Source organism: Falco cherrug, chromosome 6, assembly GCF_023634085.1.
Source record: "Falco cherrug isolate bFalChe1 chromosome 6, bFalChe1.pri, whole genome shotgun sequence".
Lineage (NCBI taxonomy): Eukaryota > Metazoa > Chordata > Aves > Falconiformes > Falconidae > Falco > Falco cherrug.
Window position 1 is genome coordinate 64,376,895 of NC_073702.1, and position 12,542 is coordinate 64,389,436.

Genomic DNA, 12,542 nt, shown 5'->3' on the forward strand with positions numbered 1-12,542 from the left:
AAGATAACTCGGCAGCTTTATTACGGGAGAGGAAATATTCTTTGTTAGCAACAAAGAGCTATTTAGTGATAAAACAGAGGAAAAGACATTTACTGTAGGCCTCCACTTTTTCAGGCCATAAGGTGCAGAGATGGAGCAGTATGTTTCTGTCCAGCAGCCTCTGTTCTTCTCAGGTGCTACCAACTATTCAAAAGAGGCCAAGTGCAGTTCAGCCCTAAGAGACACATTGAGTGGCAAAGGGAAAGTGAAGGTGACACGTTTATTTTCAGCTCTAAAAGTTTCTATTTGTTTTAGACAGCTACTCTAGATGAGGAAATAATCTAGTGAAACTGAGTCAGATGGTTATAAAAAGCAGCACTTACAAAATATACCTGTGAGAATGTGAGGAACGGTCCACCACATTTCTGGCAAATGAACTGCATGGTGTATATCAGAAAATAAGAAAAAAAAATTACCTTGTCCTGACGAGAGGGCAGATGATGCAGGCCTGATGGGATAGCACGTAGCCTTTCATAGAAGCTGTCTGAAAGCCAGAGCTGGGTAGCAGTAAGCAAAATGCTGGTCTGGCCTCAGCACTGCTCAGTGGCTTCTGTGACTTGGTGGCCAAATTAGACAGATGACCATTTGGAAAATACCTAACTACAGAAAATTGAAAAGAAACTCTACAAGATTTTGAGAGTTCACAGTAAATCAAATGGTTCTACAGATAATTATTTACTTTTAGAAAACACAAAGGGTGGGGTTTTTTTCTTGCTCAAACTTCATAAACATATTGAAATTCTGAAATTTGGGAAAGTACTGCAATCTCACATTGGCTGAAATATTACAAAATTATTGCATGACTTTTGGCATGACTGAATAGTAACATTACCCATCACTGTGTGCTCTAAATCCCACAGGAATGGGGAGCAACTCCACCAAAGTCAGTTAAATGACACTCCGTGCTAATGCCACATTCACAGTTCTTCTAGGGGTGCACAGAACTCCCAGTCATGCTTTTATTCTTCACATCTGGGTCACTCAAAAGATAAGATCTGCATCAAAGATTCTGGCAATGCTGCAAAGAAACAGTCTTTGTCACTGGCAAAAGCAGTATTCGAGGCAGCCAAGTGGTTTAAATTAAGATGCTAAAAAATTTATTTTTTTTACTGTGGGGGTTCAGGACTAGAACATGAACAAAGCAGCACTGAGGAAATTATTTAAAAAAAACAACAACAACAAAAAAAAACAGTAAAAGTAGGAACAGACCAAAACTGGAAGCTCTTATCAGATCTCCCACATTTTCATTGTTCAGACATAACAGAACCTGGATTTTACTGCGTTCAGAATTTGGGAGACACAGACCTTGGCTCAGGTCCCCAGCCAGTCTGGGAAAATTTAACTAAACTGCTTGAGAGCTCATCCTCCCTGCCTACAAACAGCAGAACAAACAGCATCTTTAAACAGGAATTTATGGATGGCAGAAAAGACAAGGACAACAGGGTGATAAAAAGGATGAAATAACACTACTCCTTACCTAAATCTCTGCAACAACTATTTATCCTCTGACTTCTTCACTCAGCAATTGCTACACCAGATAGTTATTTCCCTTCCTGCAGTAATTTTACCCACTTTGGGGGTATGAGTCCCTGATTTCTGTGGCTGGATCTTGGACCTTCCTGCCACCTTGCAGTGACACCATGAATAGTATGGGTTGCCCTTGTCCTGCCAGATGACCCCTCCAGTCCACCAGCCACTGCTCCATGCTGCTCCAACCACACTGCTCCAGCCACCAGCTCCTCCAGCGAAGCCCTTGCCTGAGGATTTACTCAGCTGCTGTGAGCTGCTCCATGCCCACATCAGTGGTGACTCTGTTCACATCACTGGTTTTTTGCAGAAATTTCTCTAGCTTGTAGGATTAAGCACACACCCTACTACCAGCTGAAACTCCTTTAACTGAGACCTTCTCCTTTTCTTTCCAAACGATGACACCAAATCTATTACCTGTACACCCAGGAATTTTATGTATCGCTGGTTTGTCTACACTTTCAAAAAAACACTAGTTTCAACATCTCTTCCATTTTAAGATAGAGCAAGTTTTCAACTTAAATGCTTCCCAAACATGACAAGACAAGAAAACAATCTGGACCCATTTCAGGCATTCCCTGTGGGGCTTGTTACCCACCCATTTCTCTCTCTCTGCAAACCAACAGAGCAATCCTCCCCTCCCGGGTTGGTGGCCACTCTCAGCCTGTTGCCCTCAGCCAGCAGGTTAACATTGAATTAATCCAAAAAAATTAAGGCTGGTTCAGTGCCTGTTCTGTTTTGTAAAAAAAAAACAGAAACCATCCCAGTGTCTCACTACAGAAGTATCTTTACAGACCTTTTCTGGTCAGTACTTTGTTATACGCATTATAATGGAAATAAGGTCTAAACTTCCTCTGAATTTCAGCATCATGAAATGCAGTCTCTTGCCACAGTTTCCTATATAACACAATATAGTTGGTAAGATCCAAAGCTGAAAGAGATGAAAATAAACACTAGAGCTGCATCTCTGCCAAGGTCATTCTGTCACAGATTTTAAAACAATGGAGAACAGATCATTTTACTGCTAAAGACACACTGGGGGAAAAAATAATGTAGACTGGTGTTATAGAGATACCAGAAGTGTTCAAGAAGGGAAAAACATATAACTGTACAGATTGAGATCAGAGCGTGAAACACCCTCTGCAGGAATACAGCTTCTAATTTGCCTTCTGTCCTCTAGTAGCTGCAAACCGTCATCAATTCCTGGTGACATAAACAAGGTCAGAGAGAAAACGGTAGTGCAGATGGGAATGTCATTGCCCATCATCACTGGGCTTGCTCTTCCTTTCAGGTGTGCCCCTGGTTACTATGGGAACCCTTTGCTAATTGGAAACACTTGTAAAAAATGTGACTGCAGTGGCAACTCAGACCCAAACCTGATTTTTGAAGACTGTGATGAAGTGACCGGCCAGTGCCGCAACTGCCTGCGCAACACCACTGGGTTCAAGTGCGAACGATGCGCTCCAGGTTACTACGGGGATGCCAGATTCGCTAAAAACTGTACAGGTATTGTCTATCGTTTAGTAATGCAGCACAGCACAGTCTGTGGATGACCTCCCAGAGATCAGAGATGTCTGAATCAGGCACCCGACACCTACAGCCCTGGGAGGCAGGGGCTGCTCCCAGCTGCCTACCTGGTGGATAATTTGGATGCCTGTTCAGTTGAATCATCCCAGGCACTAGCATTCTTTCCATTGCCCATGAGAGATTCTCAGACCCCAGACTCCAACATCTCAAATGCCTGTGCAGGGTGAATGTAGGCACTGCATCTCATTTTAAACAAGAGTCTCCAAGCTTTCTTTGAGCAGAAACTTCACCTTAGTTCACACCACATGCTGCCCAACATTAGCACTCAGACTGATGGCACTTAAAGACCTGAAAGTATTTTTTATGGGAACAGGATCATCCTTCCTGTCCTGACCCAATCCCAGCTGAGTTTCTGCTAGTTTTCACACTGGTAATGTATTCTGCATTTCCCGTGTGCCTGTGTAATCTTGCTGGTTACTGTATTTCCACACCAGAGATAACTGTACTTCCAGGATCTGGTCACGTGCTAGCCAGAGGATCTTACCAAAACATGCCTACACAGAGGGGTCACAGAGGTCTACATCCTCTAATATAATTATTCTTCTAATTTACATGGAGTTCAAACCAAATAGGACTTTGGCCTCATGCACTTTGTCCTTGCTTTGGCTCTGGGAGTCAAGATTACATCCTCTTTCAAAGCACTGAGGAACACGTACTGCTAAAGGCAAAATGCACGTGCTCAGAGCAAGGACCTTGAGGCTCCTTCACAACCTCCTTGCCTGGGTCCTTCCCTCAAGGACCAGAACACAAATGGGGGAGGTGGATCACTCCTAGCTTTCAGGCTGACTCGAAGGCAAGACACAGCCAAAGCACGCACCCAACTCAGACCTCTGAAGTGCTCTGGGATCTCAAGGCACAAAGCTTACAGGCCTCGGGGCCTTAGCAATGTCTTGATCATAGAATCATAGATCCATTTAGGTTGGAAAAAACCTTTAAAATTATCAAGCCAACCACTAACCCAGGACTGCCAATTCCATCACTAAACCATGTTCCTAAGCACCACAACTGCACATTTTTTAAACACTCCTAGGGATGGTGATTCCATCACTTCCCTGGGCAGCCTGTTCCAATGCCTGACCACCCTTTCAAAGGTGAAGACATTTTTCCTAATATCCAACCTAAACCTCCTCTGGTGCAATTGTGGCTGTTTCCTCTTGTCCTATCACTTGTTTTCTGGGAGAAAAGACCTACCCCCACCTGCCTACAACATCCTTTCAGGTAGCTGTAGAGAGCAATAAGATCCCCTGCGAGTCTCCTCCAGACTAAAAAAACACAGTTTCTTCAGCCGCTCCTCATAATACTTGTGCTCTAGACCCTTCACCACATTCTTTGGACATGCTCCAGCACCTCAATTTCTTTCCTAAGTGAGAGGCCAAAAACTGAACACAACATTCAAGGTGCGGTCTCACCAGTGCCAAGTACTGGGAGACAATCACTTCCCTAGTCCCACTGGTCACACTGTATGTACCAGCCAGGATGATGTTGGCCTCCTTGGCCACCTGGGCACACTGCTGGTTCATGTTCATCCAGCTGTCAACCAGCACGCCAGGTCCTTTTCCACTGGGCAGCTTGCCATTCACTGCACACTTGGACTTTGCTTTTTACTAGCTTACTATAAAGTGCTAAAGTGTGTTCTGGGACCTGCAGAATGGAGGTTGTGAGGATGCTCTGCACTCAAGTGCCCTTTGTGCTGCTGTCTTCATTTGTACAGGACCACATATGATGCCCCTAGTAGTCCCTTCTGGGTTTATGTTCTGGTAACAGCTAGAAGTCGAGTGTCCATCTCCAGATTGTAATTCACATCACTAAGTCAAGTGTTTAAATTTCATTGACATTGAACACAGTAATCACAAAAACCAATCCCAGGTATCCAAACCAACCAAAAAGACATCATCTGTAGGGAACAGGGTGCCCCAAAACTCACCTGCTGCCTGCATTTAGGCACCCAAGACATGCCTGAAATTCAACATCTCTGTGATTCTGAGGTTGTAAAAGCAAACCTCGTTTATGCATTTCACTGCCTAACCCAGTTCACCAGAGATGATCTAAGGATAATTCTCACATAAGGAATGTCAGGATCTAGTTTGTGGCTCCTGCATGCCATGAGGCAGAAGAAACATACCCAGCACTTCAACTCAGCAAACCGCAGCAATTGTGCCCCAGGTATGAGCAAAAGCAGAGCTTCAAATAGCTAAGAGAGTAGCTTTGCCAAAAGTTTGAAGATCACAGAGCACTCCAAGTGTCTAAGATTATGCAAGACATAATTTTGGAAGACATCTCTGAACACAGAGTTTCTAAACTGAAGTTAAGTCAAACTTTCATCACCTCAGTATAGTTTTGGTTAGCACCCTTAAGAAGTTGTAGGAAGTAGAGTGCCAGAATGCCTCGGTATTATTTACATTTCTGAGGTACAGTTTAAGTGGGATTTCATGGTGCACAGGACTTCTCTATACAGGTTTTTCATGCAGACTATAAATCAACTTGGTCAATTCTCATAATTAGCAAATTTCCTTGTAGCGCTTGATCTTTGCTAAAAATAAAAAGTGCCTGTGCACTTGAATATGTTGTGAGAGGCACAGCTTTCCCTATTGAGGAATGAATTTGATCTTGTAGTTGACTCTAGCAAATCCTGATTTTCAAGTATTATGCTTCAGAGAATTAATTACACACTTCTTTTTTCATCTTTGTTTTTGCTGAACACCACAATACACTGTACTTGACAGTACTGCATAGATTGCATGCACTACTCAATACATCCGTTATCCAAAATAAACAGGTAGTTTACAAGGCAAGCTTATACTTTGGCATTTTGGAGCAATTAGAAACTCTTATTTAGAAAAATATTGATTCAGAAATAAGACAGATACCTTCTTTAAAATACAAAAATACAGAAAAAAAACTAGAGAGTCTGCATATATGGATTCCACAGAACACCTCAAAGGGTATATAGAACAAAAAAATACAAGTGAACTAAATGAGCAAACAGCCCTATCCAGCTAAGATCACCTTCTTTACCTTTCGATTAAAAGACAAAATCTGTGTAGCTGTGGACAGTAGTTTTCAAGTCCTTTTAAATAATTTTTTTAACCAGATGTCCTTTAGCCACACTTCAAAGCTTTCCACAGATGTCCCTCAGAAATAAAGGTAAATTTAGAAGCTTACTCCCCCAAAGCCACAGTAGCACTGCAAGTCTTAATTCCTCTACTAAAGATGTGGTATCCCCCAAACAAGTAGATGCAAAATTGTCAGGACTGCTTTTAAAATTAATTTACTGTAAGATTTGTGTAGCAAATTAAGAATTATCCATTTAAATAAGACACAATTTTATTTTCTTGAGAGCTGATCTCATCCAAATTTTAATCTTGTAACTGTAATCTTGCCACCTGGGATTAGCCTATGTCCTGTGATGTAGGTAAAGAGAAATTTCTGCTTTCAACGAAGACTTTTCATTTCTAAACAAAAGAAATAATAAATTAAAAAAAAACCCTGTAGATCCAAAAGCTGGGAGGCACCCAGTTCATACAGATTATGGTGAAGTCAAAATTTTGATTGCCCCACAAAATTCATAAGCAAAATCTGTTCTTACATTACAAAAATTGAGTAGTTCTGCTAACACTGGTTCACATACACAGAATTATTCCAAAGTTAGTGCATCATGTTGACTTTGAAGCTGTATAAAACATTTCCTCTGATAATTCTTCAAATGTGCAGTATGGAATGTAAATACAAGGGTAAATCAGAGAACAATGAACGGGCTGCAATTAAATGGCAGTAAACAGTTTTGTTACATGAGATTCTGCTGAAACCATGAATCACAAGAGCAAAACAAATTCCAGATAAGTCACTGCTGTTTTTATGTTCTGCTTGAGTTTTTGTTATTCTATCAAAGGGTTCCAAGAATATTTTAACCTTAAAAATAATATATTTTAAAAGGTCAATTAAACCTTGAAAGAGACACTTTAGATTAAAAATTATACTTTTTAAAAAGCCACTTGTGCTGGCAATAAAAATGCAGCTTAGTCAAGTTTAAAACAATGTAAAACCTCCTTTACTCTTCATTGTAAGTGGCAGGAGATAGTTACTTTTTTATATGCTGAAGCTGATGATGGAATTGGAGTCCACTATCAATCCCTGATAGCTGGAAAGCTTATTTCGTGGCAGCCTGACACAGCATTGATAAATTCCACAGGGCTATGGAGAGTTTTGTAACTAATTACTAATATTAGTTGTACTGCCTTTTTTAGCCAATCTCCTGAACATCACCCTCTCTAGACAGTAAAGCACAATGGCCCAGATGGGCAACTCTGGCCTCACTGCCTCTGCTTACGACCAGCTGGGAAGCTCTAAACAAGTTGTTTCAGCAGAGGCTTTCTGGTTCTGTTTCCAGCCTTGCATTTTATCTGGTCCAATTTGAGTGCAGTGCAAAAAACACCTTTTTCTATGTACTGAAGGAAAAATCTGTCGAAGAAGCCCTTGATTTTGATTTGACTCTCTGCGCACAATCCTATGTACAATCATCTCACCAGTCTTGGGAGGGGAAAGGCAAGTTGTACGTTTTGAAGATTCTTCTTTCAAAAGTCCTTTCTTTTTCCCCCAGAATGTAACTGTGGAGGGAGAATGTGTGACAGCCAGACTGGAGAATGCCTCGCAGACAGTCCTGAAGTTTCTACTGGCACAGACTGCCCAACCATCAGTAAGAAGACTATCATGAGAACACCAAAAATTAGTATCACTCTTGTATTTGGATGGTTACTAACTTAAGAGCTCAGTTCTCCAGTGGGCTCAGCACTTTGACCTTGGTCCCACAAAGCACATAAACATGTGAATACGCACAATGCCCCACTGACTATTTAAACATGTTCTCATTTGCGTGACTAAGTACATGCATATGTCCAACTCTGTGGTACAGACTGAATGTTTAGGTACAAACTACGGAGTAGTAAGGAAGTATCACCAAAGCCACTTCTATAGATTGAGACACAACAGCTGCAAAATAATATTCTGGCCATAAAAACTGCCATCACAACTTTATCTGTGCCATCTTGCAAATAATTTCTGGTTTTCTGGATGTACGTCTAATATAAATTGTTGCTGCTGACAATTTGACATATATCCATCAGTCAGTTCTTTTCCACTATCATCTCCTCTATTCTAATGATAGGAAGCCTAGGGACTTTCCAGAAGTGCTATGTTGTAACTGTTGGTAACCATTGATTTTTTTTTCAATGTTATTGAATGTATTCAATGTATATACCTGTGGTATGATGCAGACTGTGTAGCGCACATGGGCTCCTAAACCAGCTCCCAAGAAAAGGGGTCGTGTGCCTGGAAGTGCAACCAGAAGGAAAACATTTGGGAGCTACTTCCATCAAGAATACAATAGACTATACAATACCATGCAAAAGTTTCTGTCGGAATCCATGCTTCAGGTTCGCCTAAGTCTCTTGCTTTTAGTGGTGGCACTAATGTCACTAAAACCAAGGTAGTATTGCAAGCATTCACCAGGGACAAGGATATAATTCTGCACAAGTGCATTCCAAACGTGTTACAACTGTGTTTTAGAAGTTGTCCTCCAAATCAAATAGGCAGCCAAGAGCCCATCTGCTGAACATCCTTACTTCTCATACCACCAAATTTTAAATACAGTTTTGTGTTCTGACAAAACTAAGTTCTTTTTTTGACCCTCATCTGTTGTTCTTCAGGCCACAAACATGTAGAGTCTCTAGGGAATAGCCAGGAAATACCTCCTGTCTCTCCCCTACTGATTACAGCATTGCTGTGGCAGCCTCTCGGAGCAGTCCCATCTGGTGCTGCTCAGCTGGAAGTGTCACGACTGTAACTGTGGGAACTTGGAAGTGGGTGAATGAAAGTAAAAGAAAAATGGGTATCCATCAGGATCTATCAATGGCAAAGAGAGGGAACACCATAGGGCAAGAGCACTATGATGTGAATTTAAGGTATTTGTTGTTAACTGACACAAACAATAAAAATAAATTACACACTCTCATCTTCTTATCAGGCTGCGATAAATGTATTTGGGATTTGACAGATGACATCCGATTAGCAGTTCTGTCTATCGATGAAAGCAAATCAACTTTGCTGAGCATTTCTACAGGTGTTGCAGCTCAAAAGCACTTGAATGACCTAAACCTCACTACCACCCATCTCCAGGTATAAACGTTGATGACATTTTATTTTTAATGTAATTTTAATCTATTAATTTCCACTCCATTCCTGTAAATTTCAATCCCTGCCCTCAACAGAGAAATAATTTGTTTTCAGATGGACTGACTTTCTTTTCCCCACACACAGGCAGTAATGTCCACAAAAAAGAACCATACTGTGCTTCGGACCATCCAAGTTGATGATGCTGCAGATGACATGAATGATCTCCTGAGAGAGGCAGCAACACTTGATGAACAGGTTTGTTTATAGTCCACTGCCAGACCTCTGAGGTTTGCAGTTGGTCGTATTTCCATGCTGGCATAAGATGTTAGTACAGAATAGTTCCAGTTGGAAGGGACCTACAACATCTAGTCCAACCGCCCGACCACTTCAGGGATGACCAAAAGCCAAAGCATGTTATTAACAGCATTGTCCAAATGCCTCTTAAATACTGACAAGCTTGGGGCATCAACCACCTCTTTGTGAAGCCTGTCCAGTATTTGACCACCCTCTCAGTAAAGAAATGTTTCCTAACATTTCTAAGAGGTTCTAGTCTGAACCTCTAGGTTCACCAGATAAGAGTGGGAGTGCCCTGAAACATACTTGGGAGAACTTTCTATTTTCTATTTCTAAACTTTCTACTTTACTTTATCTTTCAATTAAAAGCTTAAGTGACCCACCACATTTTCTTCCCAGAAAAGCAAGGATGTAGGGCCGAAGTCTGTTGAATGTGCTGAGGTTTCTTACCAATCACAAAAAGCCTCCCCTCAGGATCTGAGTTCCCACCTACCCCCCCTACACAACTAATCTACGATAGTTTGATCTAAGTTTGATCTAAGATAGACACACTGACTTTCTATTTCACATTTTGATTTCTAATTAAGTGAAGTAGCCAACACTAAACTAGTTCAGACTGACTTTGGGAGTACTTGTACTAAATCTATTTTACACGTATGCTCTCATAAAATTAAAGTAGCCCTGATTAGACACTACAAAACTGCCAGTTTAAATTTTTTTCCATGTGCACATTGACACGGGAACTTGATCAGCATTCAAGATACGTTTAACACAATTGTTATCATAAATGTTGCATCCACGTTCAATTGCCAGGCTATAAAATTAAGGTTATCTGCTCTTCACTCACATAACACTTTCATCGCACCCTAGAAGAATACTGATATAAGAGAAGAAATAGGGTTCAAAATTGCTTCTCCTTTATTTTAAAGAGATATTATTAAACATTTTTCTGTTGCTAAGATATATAGAGTGAGATACATCACTATGTTATTTTCAGAGAAAACCACAGCTGCAGTAGGACTAGAGTATATTTCATGTTTATTGAAAAATGTCAGACTTTATATTCACTTACCAATTCCTTCACAAGACAAATTAAAATTATACCTTAGCCTAAAACTCAAATACAGGAGCAAGTCAGAGAAAAAAGCACAAAGGAAGAGGAGGAAGGACTGTATAGAGATGTAGAAGGTAAAATTTGGGTTTGAGTGTTTTTAATCAGCACTTACACAGCAGAAAGAGCACCGCAGAATTACACAGAATATGCCTGTGCTACAAGAGAGGTTTGATTAAATCAGCTCACAGACACACCTCTGTATCTGTGAAATCTGGCAGAGCTCATGAACCTCAGTGTCCTTCTATGTAACTGGTAGGCAGGATGATTAAGGCATGAGGTTTTCTAGGAATATTTAGTGAATTTGGATGATAACATTTTTGTCATCTTCAGTACTACCTGGAGATTTCTTAGCTCATTCCTCATTTCAACTGTCCCTGAACCAATAAATTCAGTGTTTCCTCTAGTCTTTTTTCCTCCCTGGTTATTTCTAATGCTTGTTCCACATGAATACCTGTGATTGCCTGTAAAGGCAGAGAAATTATGGCCACAGGCTCCCACAGCGGAAGGAAGACAACAGTAATAATTCTGAATATATTGAACTTTTTGCTCTTTCAAGGCACTTTTATGGAAAACGGGTGCTAGGGCCTTGAGTGGGCTTTGCAGAGATGTACTGCATCTTCCATTCAGAGCATTTCATGTGCGCATCCCCATGTCTGAGGTGTTGCTGCAGATTCTGATCTAAACCCCAAGGGCAGGGTGAATGCACCAACTGTAAGCAAATCCTACTGCTAAAAGAGAAGAGCAAAATTGACCTGTAACTTCCTGAGTCTGCCTGGGATAAGCTTAAAGTAAAACAGTGTGCAGCTTGATCCTGAATATTTGGCAGAGACTAGGGGAGCCAATTGCCTTTCCTTCCTGGGCCCTTAGCAAATTTCAGAATAAGCCTCTGCACATCAGCAGGAATTTGAGTCCCTAAGAGCGCCCCTCACTCATGCTGCTGTTTCCCATTAATCTCATGACAATCAGCAAACCTTTCTCACCAATTCCTCGTGTATTGAATAGCTAAAGAAAAATCTGGCAAAGGTGCACTAGGAGGAGCATGGCCAGCGGGTCGAGGGAGGTGATCCTCCTCCTCTGCTCTGTCCTGGTGAGGCCACATCTGGAGAACTGTGTCCAGTTCTGGGCTCCCCAGGTCAAGAGAGGCAGGGAACTGCTAGAGAGGGTCCAGCAAAGGCTACGAAGGTAATGAGGGAACTGGAGCATCTCCCTGATGAGGAAAGGCTGAGAGAGCTGGGGCTGTTTAGCCTGGAGAAGAGAAAACTCAGAGGGGATCTTACCAATGTCTACAAATAACTGAAAGGCGAGTGTCAAGAGGACAGACCCAGGCTCTTTTCAGTGGTGCCCAGTGACAGGGCAAGGGGCAACGGGCACACACGGCAACACAGAAAGTTCTATCTGAATATGAGGAAAAACATCTTTACCCTAAGGGTGACAGAGCCCTGGGACAGGCTGCCCGGAGAGGCTGTGGGGTCTCCTTCTCTGGAGACATTCAAAACCGGCCTGGCCATGATCCTGTGCACCCTGCTCTGGGAGAACCTGCTTTAGCGGGGGGTTGGACGAGATGATCTTCAGAGGTCCCTTCCAGCCCTGACTGTTCTGTGACTCTTGCGAGCCTGATGTAGAGGCAACTGTGTGTAGAACTGTAACAAATTGCTTAAAATAAGCACGAAGTAGTGATGCTGAGCAACAGAATAAAACCCTTAGTGCTTGCCCTACCAACACCAGAACACCGAGGAACTAGGACGACACACACACACGTCCCCCACGGGCCCCCGGCACGGGCCCCCGGCACGGGCTCCCCCGCCCGCGGCCC

At 42.0% G+C, this 12,542-nt stretch overlaps 1 protein-coding gene across 1 annotated transcript in view; it reads left to right on the forward strand.

The window, feature by feature from the left end:
* The window catches only part of LAMA4 (laminin subunit alpha 4), a 104,753-nt gene that overhangs the window by 42,270 nt on the left and 49,941 nt on the right, over window positions 1-12,542 (forward strand). The window contains exons 5-8 of the mRNA XM_055713664.1: window positions 2,858-3,072; window positions 7,751-7,846; window positions 9,173-9,324; window positions 9,466-9,576. Of these exons, the coding sequence (XP_055569639.1) occupies window positions 2,858-3,072; window positions 7,751-7,846; window positions 9,173-9,324; window positions 9,466-9,576 (574 nt within the window). The remainder of the gene's footprint in view (window positions 1-2,857; window positions 3,073-7,750; window positions 7,847-9,172; window positions 9,325-9,465; window positions 9,577-12,542) is intronic.